Source organism: Trachymyrmex cornetzi, unplaced genomic scaffold (assembly GCF_001594075.2).
Source record: "Trachymyrmex cornetzi isolate Tcor2-1 unplaced genomic scaffold, Tcor1.1 scaffold205, whole genome shotgun sequence".
Classification (NCBI taxonomy): domain Eukaryota; kingdom Metazoa; phylum Arthropoda; class Insecta; order Hymenoptera; family Formicidae; genus Trachymyrmex; species Trachymyrmex cornetzi.
The window spans coordinates 223,888-243,781 of record NW_017296691.1 but is presented as its reverse complement, the minus strand read 5'-3'; the positions used below and the strand labels follow the sequence as shown (position 1 = coordinate 243,781).

General features: G+C 38.0%; 1 protein-coding gene across 6 annotated transcripts in view; it reads right to left on the bottom strand.

Moving 5' to 3' along the window:
- Positions 1 to 17,583, bottom strand: part of GluRIB (Glutamate receptor IB) — a 239,239-nt gene extending 221,656 nt beyond the window's left edge. For 5 of the 6 annotated variants that reach the window (XM_018505403.1, XM_018505396.1, XM_018505397.1 and 2 more), the window contains exon 1: positions 13,576 to 13,858. In XM_018505403.1, the coding sequence (XP_018360905.1) occupies positions 13,576 to 13,813 (238 nt within the window). In that variant the 5' untranslated portion in view covers positions 13,814 to 13,858. Of the gene's footprint in view, positions 1 to 13,575; positions 13,859 to 15,086; positions 15,129 to 17,517 lie in introns of those variants that run through there. The other variant, XM_018505401.1, reaches the window with a different exon arrangement.
- Positions 17,584 to 19,894: the final 2,311 nt, after the last annotated feature.

The following is a 19,894-nucleotide window of genomic DNA, read 5'->3' as shown; positions in this document are numbered from 1 at the left end:
CCCCCCCCCCCCCCCCCTATAGTCGTTCCCTCAACCTCGCCACCATCTCTAGCTCGCCCGCTCCTCGGAACGGCAATGTACCCAAGAGCAATGAAAATGATTAAGCGCCACCCTGAATCCCGGCAAAGCCTCTCTAATCCGGCACCAAAAGCAAAATCAGAGACACCGACAGTGCAGTAACTTGCGAGTTAACTCGCCACCGTGTGCACGAAACACGCAGACAGCTGAAACGCGCCCGCTTATTACTGGTGTCTCGCAGAAACGATTAACATCTTTTCATAAACCCCTACGTCTTTCAAGAGATGAAAATTTTTATCATTATACAGAGCGACATACATATGATGCATGTTGCCAGAACGTATTTTTTTCTGTTGGTTTTTATGGAAACAGGTTTACATATAAACTGAAAAAAATAAGTTCTATCAATATGTGTCACGTATGTCACTCTGTAGTCATAAAACTCTGAATAACATAGGATGATCAATCGACGTTACACATGTGCAATAATAACACGAGAGTTAAATGTTATAATTTTCTTTCTTCAAATATAAAATTTTTCACAGAATTCCACAGTTTTTTTTTTCTATATATCCAATTATTATTTTATAGATAAATGTATACAGTAGAGGTTACGAAAGATATTTCATCAAATATTAGGATTTTGTTGTGTTGCACGAGAAAAACAGTCGATGAAGAACGAAGAGAGAAACGGAAAAACATCATCTGAGATACCAGTTAAAAGTTTATATCGTTTTTCTAACATCTATGTGATAATTCGATTGCAGAAGCACTTCCTATGTCGTCTGTAGACGACGCAGCAGCGACAGACGGCCGTTGAGAGTTTCGGCTTCCCTCTTCAACCCCAACCCCAACCCCAACCCCAACCCCAACCCCAAGCCCAAGCCCAACCCCACCGCCCAACGCCTCATCCTCCGCGTTCTCGAGATGGCAGCATACCGAGGGCAATGAAAATGATTAAGCGCCGCCGTGAATCCTAGCGAAGCCGCACTAATCCGCCGCTAAAGGCAAAACCGGAGTCAACTTTGGTGCTGTAACTCGCGAGTTAACCTCCTATTACATACAGGGAAACGCAAAACGCAAGACGCGAAACAGCCCGCACGCATCAGCTACGGCAATGGACGAATATGCGAAATGATTTTTTCTCATCCGTCTTCATACGAGCTGCAATAACGCTATCTAATTTTCTCTATTCCAACCACTTGATCTCGAATGTTCTAGTATCACTCTTGTTTAACGTACTTTTGGGTACTCTTTCCGGGTTAGAAATATAGCACATTTGGGATCCTGGTGCCGCGCGCGCCGGAATTTGTGGAAACAATATGTAAAACCTACACGCCGCGACTGAATTTGTGGTAACAGTATGCAAAGCCCCGACGGTTTCAAGATGCGACTTTCCACAACCGGCATCGCGTAAAAGTGTAATGTCAATTTTCGAATGGAGAATATACATAGCCATACTTGATATATTTTTCAGGGTGTTCAATCGAAAAGTTGCGAATGACATTTACGACACGTTATTATATATAATATCGCAAGCGATACGAAAGAGAGGGAAGTGTATAGCCGAAGCCGGTGTGACGGTCGCAAATAAAGCTGTCTCAGATGATTCAGAAAGCGTCTCAGTCTCGGGTTTACTACTATGAAGGAGAGAAGAGGTTCTTAAAAATATTAACCGCTCCGAAAAGCGCAGAGCCTCGCCTTCTCTCTCTCTCTCTCTCTCTCTCTCTCTCTCTCTCGTTCTTTCTCCCTTTCTCTCGCATCGCGCCTTTTTGGTGCCACGTAACAAACTGTTTCTACAGCCCCGTTATCATCTTTCCGGTTGAGGACAGTCACGGAGAGAAGGCGAGAGAGGAAAAGAGGAAGATGATCCGAACGCGCGATGAGAAAGGAAAGAAGGCACGGGATAGAAGGAGAGACAGAGTCCAGGAACAAGAACAGGATTAATGGGCCGTCGTATCACGCACGGTGGGCGATAAAATATCGTAGGAAATATCCTCTGGCCGTGTAGAGTCTTGGCCATCCGTGGAATTTACTCCCCCGTGCGATATCTACTATCTTAGATAATCTCCGCCATTAAAGGCCACCAGCCGGATACTGCTCACTCTCTATCTCGTTCGCAGCTTTACGATAAAAGCTTATGCGCTACGCCAAATTCCGCCGTTATTACAAGAATGCTCATTCTGCCCGCGAGAGAGGCACTTATAGTAAATACCGCTCGCTTGGTAGAAACAATGTGGCGATACATGTTACGGTATTAATATCGTCTCACATAAACCCACTGTCGTTATTTCGTTGTAAAATTGTATATCAAATCTTTTTATATGTTTTCTCTTATGCGTGTGTTGTGTTATTATTTTTAATATTTTGTAACATAATACATAGATATTACAGTTCCCCGAGCTTAATAAGCGTGAAATGCATGAATGTAAGTTACCGCACCAATTTTTACTTTGCATTTATGATACGTTTTGCAGTCGCGATACAACGTAATGTGATGTGATATGATGTCAGAATTTATTCAAAATACAACATTATAAAAGCTTTTATCATTACTGTTATTAGTCGCTTACGGATGTTATCGCGCCAATACTTTTGGAAGTTATCCTTTAGACGTCACATTTCTCTCCGGCTTTATCCATCAGACGTCAAATATCCCGCAACGTTCGAGATCGGAAAACCGAAATCGTGTGTACTTGATAAATATTTGCGGATCCTTGGGTAACGGCATACGCGTGTGGACGTTAAACCTGCGTGACGGCTCGATCTCGTGTTTCGAAACCTTCTATGTAAGGCACGTAGGTATCACGGGCCACTTTGGACGTTCTGACGTATAGCATGTAAATACGAATATCGCACGCGAAGCAGTAATGTGGTCCACGAGGGCCTCGCTCTAGGGAGGGTAGTATACCCCTTGTCATGTTCCCAAGCCGCAGTGGTCTGCCAAGTGGGATTTCGGTCGTTCTGCCGACCCGCTGGGTAACTCGTAACAGAGTCACCAAAGCGGGAAAATTACGAGTGGAACGCCAGCTTTAGGGATGTTCTTCTTCAACATGAAGCACGCCGCCTCTCAAAAGAGGCGCCCGCGATCTCTTTCCGCACCGCACTTCCCGTTTCCGTTTATTTCTGCTTTCATACATTCCCGTCTAAACTTGAATGGGGGTTCACATCGAGGGTCGGGAAACGATTCCTGTTGCCGATTATACGTAATAGCCACTTCTCAGGATACGATCACGATCGTAAGTTTATTAACACTTCGACTATATAAAGCTGCTTTCTTAAGATTCGTATTTTTGTATAATACAAAATACGTACAACGATATTCTGAAAAATGACTCCGAGCAATACACGTTTTTTGGTTCATTTGGTGGCTCTCTCTTTTTGAATAAAAATTAAGCGGCATAGCAGGCAAAATACGGATGTCAAGATTATTTTACCAGCTCAATTTTCTAAGCCCGGGCCAGAACATGCTGTATTTACGTATCAGAGTTGTTATAAATTCCTCATCCTAAAATTCCATGATTTTTTTCTCTGATTTCAAAATAAAATTGCATGATTTTCCTGAAATAATATTAAAACATTTTTTTGTTTAATTTTTTGTCCTGATTCCGGAAACTATTAAATATTTTCTTGACAGAATAATTTAACGTAGCAATGTTAAATTATTATTAATGTTGCTGACATTGCTTGCACCTAATTGTTAGTATTTAAAACTTTAAAATTAACTAACCAAGAATTTTAATTTTTCAGAAAATTTTGTAAAATTCCCTGACGTTTCCCTGATTTTCCTAATTGTTCCCAATTTTCCTGATTTCTCTAATTTCCAGGTTTATAACAACCCTGCGTATACGATACAGAATACATCTCCATTTTGTCTGCTATGCGTGAAGGGTGATAAATCTCTCGTTTAATAGAGTATATGTGTTTTCTTTACATCAATTAATTCGTCTCATTCTGTGCATACAAGTATGAAGATAGAGTTACTAAGAAATGAATAGTTTACTATAAAGATACCGTCCAAGTTCGCGATCAGATTTAAAATAGCAATTTTGAAGTTACAGCAAAATATCGATCCATTTTTTATGATTTTTCCTAGGGAAACTTTTGATCAGCATAATCTACAATATATCACAGTATCCATTAATTTGACCGAAGCCACTTTTTCTGTATGATTAGTGTGGTATTCTTTCATCTGCTTTTACTACAAAATTTACTGTAAATTACACTCTCTCTTCATCTATACTTTATATTCTCTGTATATAAAATTTTTAATCCTAGCTAAATATATACACGTGATGTTTGTAAATAAACAATTAAACGATTCTATTAAATTTAATGTATCTTAGTTTATTATTAATGAGGCAATGGAAAGCGCGTGACGAATAAATTTACAAAAATGCAAATTATCTTGTGAGGAAATGACATATTACACCGGCATATGCTACGCCTATTTCTTGAACAAACGACTATCAGCAGCCACGAGAATTCTCAAGGTACGTGACTCGAGTGCAAACAGAAGAAGATGGTACCGGCGCGACAATGCGGTGTTCTTGCACGGACGACGTATTACCTCCTCGGGCATTAATCGGTTCGTGATAGCGCGGTAGTGTCGGTAATATAAGCACGATATTATAAAGGCGATGGGTCGGCCGATCTTCGAAACGACGTTGCCGCTCCTTGTCGCGGCCTTAATTAAATTCCAGCAAAGAATCGGAAGTAGGGAAAAGTTCGGCCTTCCTTTCCGTGACGGGGCACGACTTGGGCCACACGGGTTTTAATAACCGTCCCGGATCCGAGCAAGAAGAAGCTGGCAAATGGCCGTACTACGGACTACGGACTACGGTGTTGGTGGCGGCTCTGGAAGCGAAGCGGCCGGGCTAGAGAGCAGAGGAGAAGGGTATAGGTGGTACCAACCCGACCAGAGTCAAGCATCGATCCCTCTATTCCCGTCCCGTTTCTGCTCTCTCTTCTATACCATTTCCTCACGCAACCACCAACGTATCCCCGTCTCGCCACCTCTTCGTCTGCCCGTTTTTCCATCCTTTCCGCTTTTACTCGTACGCCGCCACCGCGTTTCGACGTTTCTCTCGAAAAGCTCACACGTGCCTTATGTCTCCCTTACTATCGCGGAGGCTCTTTCCGCGTGCTTTTCGCCTCTGTCGACTCTCACGGTAATTCTTTTTCCCTCTTTCTACCCGCCTATCTATCTATCTTTCCCTCTTCGTTCTTTTCCATCCTACCTATTCGTCTGCCGATTTATCCCTGATTTTTCTCTCGCGGTTCACTTTCGCCTTTTTTCTCTCTCCCTCCCTCCCTCCCTCCATCGTCCTCTGACTTCCTGTGCAAACGTCCCCAAGTCGATCTATGACATTACTGCTTGCTCCCGCGCTACTTCCTCTCCGACTGATTCCACCAAAGCCGGCGCCTTCTACTACCTCGTCTTTTATTTCCCACTACCCTTACCGCGCGATATCCCCGCCAACGCCACTAACTCTTCTGCAATCTTCACGGCAGACGGTACGATATCTTGCGTAACCACGATGGCTTATCGCTAAGGGAGAATTTTTTCTCGCCGACCTTGGATCTCGAAAACTTTTTAATCATCCCACCCCGATTGTACACAGAATGTAAGAATTTTTTTACAACAAAAAATTGAAATTTTTCACTTCTGTCTGATTCAAGAAATGCGCTTGAAATATAAATTGTATAATAGAAGAATGAAACATAATCGTAAGCCATATATAAACTTGTTATAGACACAAAATGACAGATAAAAGTTTTGCATAGAATTATTTTGGATCAATATTAAGTAAGATTATATAGAGATTATATTTGCTTTTTATAGAATGGCTGCAGGTGCTGTAATATCATTTTAATTGTAAGAATAATTTTATTTCTATTTTTTTAAATAACGAATATTATTTTGTTCTACGATTATGCTATTACATAAAATTGGATGCGTCGCAGACGCAACACCATTTTACGCGTTTGCTATGGTCGATTGGTCAGACATCTCCGAAACGTGTATATATATTTTAACATCGCGGAAGAGCTTCGGGTTACATTCGGTGGTCGAGCCACTGACATTTTCCACTGCGAGCTATCATAGATAACGTATATGCGGTATCCGTATGCGAAGAGAAGACACGTATGTAGACTTGTACCTAACGGTAACGTTATTCCTATATACTGGAAGATACATGCCACATCGCAAGCAAACATGCGCGTGCATATATAGTCGAAAAATACACGAGCAAGATGCGTGCGCAACTCTTGTAGAAATAACTACACGGAGTTTCGAAACGCAATCAATTGAATGAAAAGTCGATCGGATATCGTAAGATATAGCTAGCTATTAAATTTAATACCCTTTCATCTTCTAAGTGTACGATATTCATCTTCTCTCTCTCTCTCTCTCTCTCTCTCTCTCTCTCTCTCTCTATTTATTTATAAAAAACAAATAATATCTCTAAAAAACATCTTTAAATAACTGCAATAAAAATACAAGAATTTCAAGAGAGAATATATATTCAAATATATATTCCGAGAATTAAAAGAAAAATTATATCTATATCAAATAGAAACACGGAAAGAATGAATTTGCTGAAATATCTAAAAATTTAGCTAGATATAGATCTGAAAATAATTTTGTTTGGAGCATCAAAATAATTATATAGGACACTTAAACTGGTTGCTAGAATATTAAAACCTTTTGCAGCATTGTCATCAACGCTTAGCGTCCTACATAATTATTTAGAGGTCTAATAGAATTATTTTAATATGTGTATCGAGCTAAATTTTTCGATACTTTAGCAAAACCGTACTTTCCATGAATAATTATCTTAATATAATGTAACACAAATAAGGAATTAACTTAATACCTTTACCAATGTAAATGTACACGCAAGGTACATGTAATACCGCGAGCGCGTTGTATGGATACAATGGTAAGTACGCTTTTCGTAACAATAAGCCCCTATTGGCTGAAAACCCTTACGACGTCTCCTATGAAGACATATCAGCTCCGCGAGGGAAAGCGGCTCGGTAATATCGGATTACTCGCGGTCGTCTCTGATGCTTCCATGCTTCTGCTATTGCCGCAACGATAGTAATGGCGGGCGCAGTCTACAGCATGACATCGTAGGGCGCGTACGTGGCAGTAGTAGAGTAACGTTATTCCCCGACATGGATAGATATGCATTCCATCGACACTGATGCTCAACAACCAGACCGGCATACATTGTTACACGACAAATGCACAAGGCATCGAAATACGTCATATGGGCGGTTCAAAGTATTGTTACAATCATCCTATTAAAATGAATCGAATGCCCTGCTATCGTGCAGTAATATACTAAATTGTTTATTAAACGGATTTTCGCAAAGTTTCGCGATTGTTACGAAAACATGTATTGTTGCATTTTTCAACATTTGTAACAAAGTTTTGCAAAGAATGAAGTTTTACAACGTCTCCTCTAATAGTAGATGTAGTCAGGAAAAGAGGATTGTAGAATAAATTGGATTGAAGTTAAAAACTCACGATCCAAGTAAATTATAGCCATGGGGCGCAAGAGTAATTGTTTCGTGGCGTCCAAGAGAATTAGTAGACCAAATCGAAGCGAGCGGAAGTAAATCAGTGTTCTTCACTTAAAATCCTATTTACTCACCACTACAATACGATTTATAGGGTCCTAATAAACCGCATAACGCTTGTATTGTGACTGAAGAAGAAATAGTCGGAATTAATAGAGATGTCACGAAAGTGCTCGCCGAGTTACGTACGTATACACAGATTAACCAGGTGACTTATATTTTCATTCTGCAGTAAAGCCACATAATTCGCTTTATCCAGCGACACATGGCAACGCAAATACATATTCATATTTGAAACAACATGCACATATGTTTTTTCCTACATAATCATTTCTGCTGTTGTTAGCTAAATCGACGATTTGAAAATACAGCAAATTGACCGTAAGAGCGACCGCTCATCGATAGCGGCGTCTCGAAATATACCCCGATAAAGCAAATCAACTGAAACACTATTGCGCCGTGGAAATGAAACCGCGGAATCTTCGGCCGCGGCGAATTTCGGAAATTCGCGGGCTCGAATTTCTATATTAATAGCTTTAACACACAGAACGCGGACGTTCTGTGCGGCAAGCACGAATGCCGATGCTGGTGTGCCGGAGAGTACCGATTCACAGAGAGGGCATACCGTGCAGCGCAGCGGCGCGTCGTGTTCGACCTCGAATACGCATCGATGACCATATACGAGAACCAGCGGTTTTGTCATTCTAATAGGGAGGGCAATGCATCAATTATAGAAACACAGCGCAGCTCGGCTTGGCATTACACGGCCGCCGAATAACGGCGGCCCGATTGCGCGCGATTATGCGAACAATAAATTGGCAGTCGGATGCACCGCGTACGAGACATTCCGACGTTTCAACGTGCCCGCGTCGAACGCTTGTCCTTTGTATTGATATCGCAATAAGGATAATAGGGGAAATTCTTACAGTGAACGTCAACGCTTATTCATTCCTTGTAACTCTGTCGTGTCGACACGTCTGTAATTTTCATACCTCTCCACAGTAAGAATATCAGTGTACAACGAAATCATTTCACGTCTCAAGACATTTACAATTTTAATACCTTGATTATTAACAAAGTTTCAAAAGTCCATTACGGTGTGGTATTAAGCAGACCTTTATGTTGTGTTCTTAGCGAAATATGCATGGCGTAATAAGTCACGATTACGCAATTAAATACCTTTTTTCTTGACGTATCGAGAGATGTAAGAAAATTATTTGCATAGTTTTGAGAACTCATTTCGGCCGTTTGACCATTAAATCGCTTGCCGGTCTCAAACGGCGATAGCGGATACTTGGACGATGCAGCAGCAAGAATTTCCTCTCTCTCCGACTCTCGTTTTAACTCTGCGCAATACCTCGGACGCACGAAAATTCGATTTCGCCTTCCTATCTGCCGGCCTCTAGCAACGGAAGGCAAATTCTTCGACAGTATGCAAGGCAAGGCGAGGCAAGGCAAGGCACTATGGAAAGGCTACGGGCACACGGTCCTGTCTCCCTTGTCTGGCAGTACCGTGCTATTAATCGCATTAGGCGACCGACGAGTCTGCTTGAGTGGTAGATGCCCTTGCCTTCCTTCACAAAGGCATCGCACGCCAGTATCTTCAACCGTGTACCATGATACGGCCAGTGGATGCGCATTCTGAGTATATATCAATCACATACCAAGAACGTTTAAAGTTCCGTCGCTGTCACTCGATTAAATCTTTTAATAATCTTCAACGCATCCAAAAAGAGAAAGAGAGAAGTGTGCCAGTCGCTTGTTAGAAAAATATTTTTCCCCTCTCATTTTATTTTTAAAAACCTATAAAAGTTTGCCAGAAAAATATTAGTTTAATAATCTATCTAACATCAATCTTAAGTATATATCAATAATAATTATACTTTTAGTGTTTTCAACACAAAAATGTACATAAGTCGCGTATTTTTTACAGGTCATTGTAAAAGTTTGTAGATTATGAAACACGTCATGCAAAATGAAATGCAAAGGAAAAGATTTTAATTTGAATTGTGTAAGTGAGTCAACTTCTTTCGAACAAAGACTTTTATCGTCTCCTTTTCTTGTTTTCAAAGACTGTCTTCAAAGGCTTAAAGATACGTAAAAAAATGAGATCAACTCTTTAAATCTTTTGAAGATTTCTGACACGAAAAAATATTAATGCTCATAATTAGCGGAAGAAAAAAATGTCAATTGCGCAACTAAAAAGTTCTAATTAATTTTTTTACACACTCAAGCACGAATACTCCAACGCTGCCTAATAGGTGAAAAACTTCTTTGAAGATTCTAAAATATATACGTACTTATCCGCAAGAGAAACGTGTTCTCGAAATATTCAGCTTTCACATATATAAAGGTGTCAATTAAATTACATATAAATGAATACGTGAAATAAATACGAGACATTTTTTTATAGTTGGAAAATATACATTTAAAATTTTTTAAATATACTCTTTTATTGATGAAAACTTCAATCGATCTGGTATGTAATATTAATATGTAATATTTTAAAACCTTTAAAATTTTTTATTATTATTTGTAATCTTTTTATCATTCGTATTTACGCGAAAATGATAAGAATATTACGTGCTAATTTCACTTTTATTCATTTAAACAGCGAAAAATATCGTTTACATGTGCGTATGAAAGCACTATTCCGTGATACTATTTTAGTATTAACTTTATAGCACAACTAGAAGCGAAAAACAAAATCTAAAACTCTTTTGCGAGTGTACGCTCGCGTGCGCATTAATTTTATAGCTTTAATGAAAAAACGTGTGCGCGCGGCGCGTGTACATCGCGTTAATATGAACTGGAGCGTTGATATCCGATGTGTCGTAAATCGAGGTCAACCGTCTACCTCTTCCTCCGATATTTTCACTATCCCTTTCGCATAATTCCACCAAAAGTAGTATACGCCACGCAGTGGCTTTGAAGTACGACAGAGCACGATGAGGAGAAGCGCAAGTCGCGCGTGCGGCATAATTTGAACGAGGCAACGAACCCTTTCCGCAACACCCACACCCACATCGTCCCCGTGTCGACGTTCCTCGTGCCACAACCTTCCTCGTCTTTTCGTCGACTTACCCCGGTTTCACCTCATTCGCATAACTGCAGAAGAGAGACGCCGTCATTTCTATAGACATTCATTATTCACTACTCGCTCAACGTGCTTCTCTCATATCCTTTCTCTTTCCTCATCATCTTTCTTTCTCTCGCTCACTCTCTTTCTTTCCCTTTTCGATACCCGACCCGATATATACCTGTTTCTCTTTCAGTTCCGCTAGTTTCTCTATTTCCCACTGTCGAGGCTACCATCCGCGTCCGTTAAAATTGGCAACGGCGATAATCCGTCAAGCTTTTAAACGAGCATCGTTCTACAAGCAATGGACTTTGTTCGAAGGATTTCTGATCGACGAAAGAGCCAACGGAGAAGAAAGGAAGAGAACAAGAGTGTCGACGTGCCTGGTGAGAGGCGGAATATTTCATGAGAACGGAAGAACGACGGTAAACGTTCGCGCGCGGTAATCCATCGGAGCAGTAATGTTTTGCACAATTCATACGGACCAGGCTAAACGCTTTTTGATGACTCGATTTAATTACAATACGTTTCGATTTTCGGGCATGTGCGAGCAGGTGCACATTCGTAGAATCGATTAAATTGCACTGCTTCATCTGTTACGGTATTATTTCCATATAGCTGGCTTGTTTAAAAATATTAAGGGGACTCGACTAATATTTAATAGCATCTACGTTCGATATAGATTTAATGGCATTATGATCTTTGTTTTGCCACAATTCGATGATTTGCGCATGATATAAGCAGTTTACTGCACACCGTGGTTAATTTTGGCATAATGATATAGGTGAAGCTTACAGATAAGTCATGTAAATTCTCATTCAGTTGCAATTGCAGTGCTGAATAACACATGATGGCTTCGCAATCCAAACTGATCGGTAAATATCGACGGAATTAATTTTCGACTACAGAAGATAATATACGGTTATGGAATGTAAGCTGTTACAGAGATCTAGAGCGGGTATATCGAATTAAAAATATCGAGTATTTATACATAGCACTGAAGCGCTTCAAATACAGACGTGCTGGTACAATCAATTGATTAACCGCTATTACTATATTATACATACTGTGCGTACTGCAATCTCGACGTGTCGATATATTCCGCTGCAACGTAGCGACCACGTTGAGTACACATCAAATATCGTAATATCATATCCGTCGAAAACAGATGGTCGCGAAAAATACTGTTTGTACCTGTAATATTGGTAATGATGCGAACCCCGACAATATTTACACGGGTCGTATGTTGAAATATAAATAAACGTATCGCAAAAGTTCGTAAAAAGTTAAACATTCAACGATGTTACTAACGATTAAAAAAATATTTTGTAAGCTTCCAATATTTATCAGGCTGGAACCGTGCCCGGTAGTATTTATGCCGTCTGTATATTTTTCGAGTACCGTTTTGGCCGCCTGCAAAAACGCTTTACGTTTTTTTTTTCATAAAACTCGGTCACGACCTGACGAAAAAATGTCCATGGGTGAGTTTGAAAATCGACATGTCAAAGTTCAGTTCTCCAAATGAGAAACTTTTACGATCGTTTGCCCTATCTTTTCTTTATGTGCTCTTTGGCTTGTTATTTCCTCGTACCTCCTTATTTTCAAACCGTAAAACGAGATTGATAGAAGCCATATTATTTGAAGTTAAATTATTCATGTACAAGAAACTCGTCCTATGAAACATGAGATTTTCGAAAACAACCTCAGCTGAATTTTCTTTCGATTCTCTTTTTAAGATGCAGAAGAATTTATAGCTCCTCACTTGATTCCAACATATTTTTACATTAACAATTTCTTTGATAACTTATGTATACGCGTGTATAAAGAAAAATTTTCTACATGTAAATCGATATACCGAAAGAGAAAAAAAAAGATAATATTCTTACTTCAAGAAAAAGATTAAAACAAATAACGAGCATAATTTTGAAATGTTATAATTGAAATTAATGATTTGTTTATTTTTTAATATGCCAAAAGCATACTGTAAAAAAAACATTGATATAAATATAATTCAATTTGCTTATTAAAAATCGATTAGATTTATGTTATTTTCAATATTTTCCTGTATTATACAGTCACAATAACAAAATGTAAATAAAAAAAGTATCATATATTTCGAATATTTTCTTTGTGCAATAATTAGTTTTAAAAAAATGTTATTTGTCTCTATCTTTATGAAGAAACAACGGTAATAATAAAGTTTCAAATATATAAAAAAAAAACTAAATTTAACTATATTTTACAGAGTGCGCTTTCATGCCATAACGATATCGTTACGCAACCAACAACGTAAACAACATATGAAATAGGAAACGTTCTTTTGATTACATCATATAATATCGATAGAATTTTACTTTCCAGTATTATTATTCTCTAGTACTAATGTTCTTCATGTAACTGGCATCACCCATTGCGCAGAAAAATATTATCTCAAACATTAAAATATCGCACAATGGAGCGCGAATTCGAGCGCTGTAATTAAGTGCTCTCCAATTGAAATAATGGCGGTACGAGGTAGCGATCGCGACGTCATGCATTACCTACTATGAAGCTATTTATTTTGCCGCATTTTTCTATTGAATGTAATCGACATGATGTCGAGTCCCGGAGGAGGAGGAGGAAGAGCCGATATTATTACTGGAGCATGCCGTGCGAGTATTTAGAATACATAAGCGAACGGTATGTTTGCACACGGTGGCTATGTATACCCCGAGTTCAGTAACCCTTCTGCCGACGGCAGACGTGCTCGACGAGGTTGAGCCCGGCTAGCACTCGACTCAACGGGTCTCTCGCAAAATGTCTATAGCTGTAAGTTCGGTATCACTCGGGACTCTCAGCTCCGTATATACAACGATAACGATGTACAATACACAAACAACGCTCACCAATGGGAATCTTCTCAGGAAACGCCGCGGGCACCAGGACCAAGAGGACGGTTAAGGCCATGGTCATCATCGTGGCAGTAGATGTTAGTCTGCTGATTCTACCGGCACCAGTGTTTCTCGCGTTTATCTTAGCTCTCCCGAAAACGGTCAACGCGGCGACAACGAGAGGAACCGCGGTGGCGCGACGCCGCCGTCGCGACGAGGGTGGTCCGCCCGTTTCGTGAACAACCGGGAGCATCTTCCGAGCTCCGTGGTCTGACACAAACTACCGTACTCCACTCGGCGTGAACTCGGTCTCTCCTGAACCGCCCCAGCATCCCTCTCGTCCTCTCACCCCCTAACTCCACTCCCACTCTCTGCTCTCGCTCCTCTCTCTCTCTCTCTCTCTTCCTCTCGCTCTCTCGCTCTCTGGTTCGTGGACCCCTTAACCAGCAGCCACCCTCTCGTCAGCCGTGTTTCTCGCCCTCCTCCGACGCGTTGCAGCGCTCTCGCTCTCGATCCACCCCCGGACCCGTACCCTTCGTCGCGACTTCCGCCACCACCAGCGCAAGCATCCTCCATCCTCTCTCTGACATCCCCCGTCTCCCTTCCTCCTACCGTTTTATGCTCTATTCTCTCTCTCTCTCTCTCTCTCTCTCTCTCTCTCTCTCTCTCTCTCTCTCTCTCCCTCTGTCGCGCCCTCGTGCTTCACCACGGTAGTTCGGGGTGGAAGCGTACGTTTAACGCGCATGTTACGATAGTCGCGGCGCGCGTGTTCGTCTCGGAAATATTCTACGCACCTGCTGACTGGCGCCACGCAGCTACTGATACCGTCATCGATACCCTACCGATACACACCGCGCTGAAAGAACTGTCCACAGACCGAAATTAAAGCTCAAGTATATTTCTCCAAGTTTACTAGCGACCGACTTGACTCGATTGGATTTGACCGCGCAATATCACGACAACCCATACACGAAAAAATCATATTATCGAAATATACAACCGGTGTAAATTAAATGAATTTATACACACGGTTATAACAGTTGAAAAATCTTGGTAGAAATGAGAAAAGTCAAGCCACATTATTAAATGTAATAAATGTAGCAAATGTAATAAATGTATTAAAACGGAAGTTTTAAACTTAATTTAATTCTTTTAAAATATAATGCGTTTCTTCAGAATCTATTTATAGTATCCTTGGCAAAAAATGTAAAAAATGATAATATGTTTATCAAATTTTGGAATAATATTATCCTTTGTACAAATCGCGTTATTAATCAGGTATTACTTTTTTATCTAGTTTTCTTTATATTCAAAATATTTCTCATCATTTTTATACAAATATCATAATCCATTCATTAATAACAAGATAATGAATCCATAAAATAAGAAATATGAGGAAAAGATTTTGAATTCTTCACTTTTTAATATCTGTCATTTATATAAACAAAAAATATATATATATATATATATTTAGTATATTTTTCATAGATTCATTATAAATTAAAATAAATGTTGATTTAACTTACGGGTACGATGCGCAGCAGCGGAGTTGTAACACGAATACCAATCTGAAAAACGCAAATAAATTTAAATTATATTAGTGCCCAAATAATTAATATTTCAAAATTAATTACAAAGTAATAAACGGAAGCATAAAAGTTGAGCTGGGTCTAAGTGCTTAATAATATTTATATGATGATTGTCAGTCAAAATTAATTACTGTACAAATAAAATCTTCATTCATTTTTTAAATAAAATGTTTAATAAAAAATAATTATAATTTTTAAAAAGTTATTTCTGCAAAAACAATTTTTTTTTAATTTAATAAGTAATAATCTGATTTTTATATAAAAAAAAGAAAAGTGTCATAAACTTGACTATACAAATGTATTAATTAATAAACATATATATGTTTATTGATTAGTATTAATATTAATATACATATTTGCAGATTATCTCCATTTCTTAATACATCATTAAATGCCGACGTTTCATGAACATTGTAGTTTATTTTATTTTCAGAGCGAGTAGCAATCTGATATTCAGTATCAGGTTGCTTCACGTCTTGATAAGCATGGGCGTCGACTATAGTGTGGTTGATATGGAGTATTCCACACTCGAAATTTTTCCATATGTGAAATTCCACACTTGGAAATCTGAAGAATGTGTAGATTATTTTTTGACAAAATAATTTATTATTTAATATTTTATTAAAATTGAAAGTTGATTAAAATATATATGAAAAGTTGCGTATTTACAACTCGATCGGCGGTTACCTCTTTCACCACCGTCGACCGGTATTTTATCAGTGCCTAGATGTAGCGCTCCGACAAAACGAAAGTAACATTAATTGCATTATTGCAATATAAAACCGATTTTGACAAGAGCAAATTAAAACTACATTGAACGATGTTTTATAATATAGTGGAGGTCAAGAAAATAGAGATCTGTAATTTAAAACATGTTAATTTTTTGAAAAAAGATGTAACCGTGAGAGAAATTATATCAGAATACACAAAAATGATAAAACTTCTGCTTACAATCCCGGCAACATCCTGCACTGCGAAAAGATCTTTTTCGGCTCTTAGGAGATTAAAAACTTATCTACGTCCTACTTATCTACTTCCAATTTTGTTAAATAGTACGGCTGTTCTGCATATTCATTCAGATGTCGCACGAAATCATAATTTAGAAGCTATAATGGATGAATTTATAAGCAGGAATAAAATCCGTAGTTCCACATTTGCGTGTTCTACAAGATTACATATATTATATATATAAAATATATATACTATATATGAAAAATATATGTAACAAATATATATGTAAAAAATAAAAATATATGTGCAACAGTTTTCATGCAATCACGAATTCTTTCTCTTTTTTTTTTTTGGTTACTGTCGGCCCTTACCTCCCTTCGCCAACTCGTTACTTCACACTTGGCACAATTCTGAGTCGACGCTCCTGCTGATAAGCAATGTGAGCTGCAATGTGCTGTTCATGAAATATTTTATGATCAAGACACGGAGAAAACGTGCGTAGCCTTTTTTTGAGAAAATCAGATTATTATTTATAAATTTTTAAAAGATTTGTTTTCTGCAGAAATAGTCCTTTTTAAAAATTAAAATTATTTTTTATTAAATATTTCTATTTCACATAATTAAAGTCACTAACATGTTTAAGAATGTTTTGGTAGTACAATGTCAACTAAAAGCATCTATCAAAAAATTTTGTCGTAAATGCACAATGAAATTCAACTATAAGAAGCAGAACAACAAATTATTTAGCTTTTAATGGCTTATGCAGCACAATAATTATCATATTTTGCTACAATTTTAGGTAAATAACTTTTAAACGAGTAAGTAAATCCGAGTAAACTTTTGCATGAATATTTAGTAGTTTCGTTAGTACATATAAAAAAATTTAATTTAATTCGTAATGTTACTTCTTCATTAAATTTGCAAATAAGTAAATACTACAAAGCGTTATTTACATAAATGCCAGGTAAACAAAATAATTGCAATAACCAATTTGAAACCGAGAGAATTGTGCTCAAATTTTATATAGATATTCAGACGTAATAATAGAACGATCTATGAATTTTTATATTTTTGGTAGTGCTTTCAGTTGTGACACATACATCTTTAAAATCGATTCGGAACAACCAAGCAAGAGCAACAAACACGAATGAACAATTCGCTCCAATGAATGCGAACGGTATCGCCGCACCAGCAGTGCTATTCGAATTAATTGAAGCGAGTTGTTTATTCGTGTTTGTTCACGCTTGCTTGCTTAATTTGGAACTGGTTTAAGATGCACGCATACATATAAATTTGTACAACACAGTGAATAATATTGAGTGTGTATTGGTGCATGAAATACATCATGCGACTATCGCGGGAACTGCAATGGTTAATTACGCAAGTAACAAGTAGAATGAATTATCAAGTTGTTCACCTGGTGGTTGCTCCGCCGATGCTCGATGCCACCCAGGCCAGCTCCTCCACTCATGCTTTCGGTCGCTTCTTCATGGCACTCACACATTCAACACTCGTTCGCGAAACACGACTAATTACGATTACCGATTAAAGACAATCGCGAAATACTTTACACGGCACTCCCGAGGTTAGCTGAACTCGCTGGAAAAAAATATGGATCACGCGATAATCATTAAAATACGACACTCGCACGAAACTTTGTACAGCACTCCCGTTAATCAAACGTATTTCAATTCGACGTGTCGCAAGCTTACTTTATTACGTTTCGACAGAGGAATAAAGTAAAGAAACTATACGAATGTGGACAGTGCTATGATACACGGGCGCGTTTATTTACTGACGGATCCATGGAGGGGGAGGACATGGCTCCACTCTTTGGTAAATTTCTATTCGCATTTACGAAAGATTTTTTCGTGCCCTTCTATTGTTTCTTGACCTGCGAGACATCGCTAATCATGATGTAAGAATATTAAGTGAAACATTTCCGTGGATGTATAACATCGTTCAAAGTAATGACATTTGTGGCTAATTAGAAATTGACCACAAATTTTATAAGCCAATATAAAGCTGCTATTAGAAATTTGCCACTAATTAGTCCCAAATTATATTCAGCTGATAGGTATTATGTTACATTCTTACATCATGCTAATTAAGATCGCATCAATTATTTAAGTGCGACATCGTAGTCGTATATCGAGATTAAGGCTGCGTTCGATTTCGTATTCACAACGTTTATATCATTTGTCCTTATTTAATATTTGATAAACAAGGAGGACGAAAAGATTAACGGTGTGAAGCGAACGCAGCCCTAATCTCGATACTGCCGAGATTACCTGAACTTACTCGTGAAAACATGGTTACGATCTCGCGTGATGAGCATGAAAAGCAGGTACGATACTCGACTAGAACTTTACACGACACTCCCGACATCAATCGCACATATTACACATGTAACGTGTACTGTATTACATTTTGACAGAGGAAGAACACGAAGAAAGTACGAGCGGACGATGCTACGATACGTTTGCTCTTCACGACGCGCGTTGCGAGTTGCGAGGCAAAGCGAAGTGGGGGAGGAATCTGCAAATGGCGGAATTCGTAGAACGCGCGGTCAACTTCACGCTGTACATCGTCGCGCCGCGACCGATGCACTTTCACGCCCCCCTCCCCCTACACTTTGAATAATTCTGTCCACATTTTACAGCGATTGCTATCTCATTCTAAACAGAACATAAATCATGATATCAAAATGGCTTCATAATGATTGTTAAAAATTATTTTTCAATCAGTAACTTTATAATAACGATTTATTTTAATTTAACGTTATTTTGATGTTCGTGATTTGTTATTTTGCTTGGGATGTTATATCAGTAAATAAATGTATATAAAGTTAAAAATGCCTACGGAAAATGCATTATTTGAAGAAATGATTACTTTACCGACAATTAACATGCCGTACAGATTTCGATCGAGCATATACATGTACAGTGATAGCAAAAAGTATTCGTACGAGAAAATTTGTTATAAAAGTCTTATTTGTAAAAAATTAACATTAATTAGCAATTTTATGCAATGCATACATTCTGTTCTAACATAAACAAACGAGTTTCGCATGTATTCCTGATTTTAGAAACTAAATTTCTCGCCTGTATGAATACTTTTTGAGCATTCAAACAATACAATTTTTAATTTTTGTCTTTTTTTTAGATGATATATTTTGTATAATTAATACGTATCTTTTTAGTATATATAATTTTAAGAAACATACAGTCTATTTTATTCTTTATGAATAAATATGTTGTTAATTAATCCAATAAGAAATGATCGTCAATTAAATCATATTTATATCGACATCAATTCAATGACTCATTTCTCGTTGGATTTACTTTTTAAAAATAAAGTTTTTAAAAAAATATTTTCTCTGTACGAATACTTTTTGCATTCACTGTATATGTCTCGAAATATGCAATTTAATAAAACTTTGATATACGAATACCGAATTTCTGTTAAGCGGGTGATAAATATGGGAATACGACATTAATTATGTTGTTATATTTGTATTTACTGATTAAATGCATCGCGACGCTGCTCGATTTGAAGTCAATCCGTTCCTATGTCGCGATATTTCGTTAAATAATCAAAAACCTCCATGATTCGCGTCAACGACTTTATTCTGATACCACAAAGTGTCACGCGAGTCAATTGAATTAAGACCAATCGATTACTTTATAAATATACAATTAGAAAAATTAAATATTATACGTACGAAATACGAGATACGTTTCGAAATAAATGCGTGTAAATACATATTAATAATCAATTGATATATCAGAGTA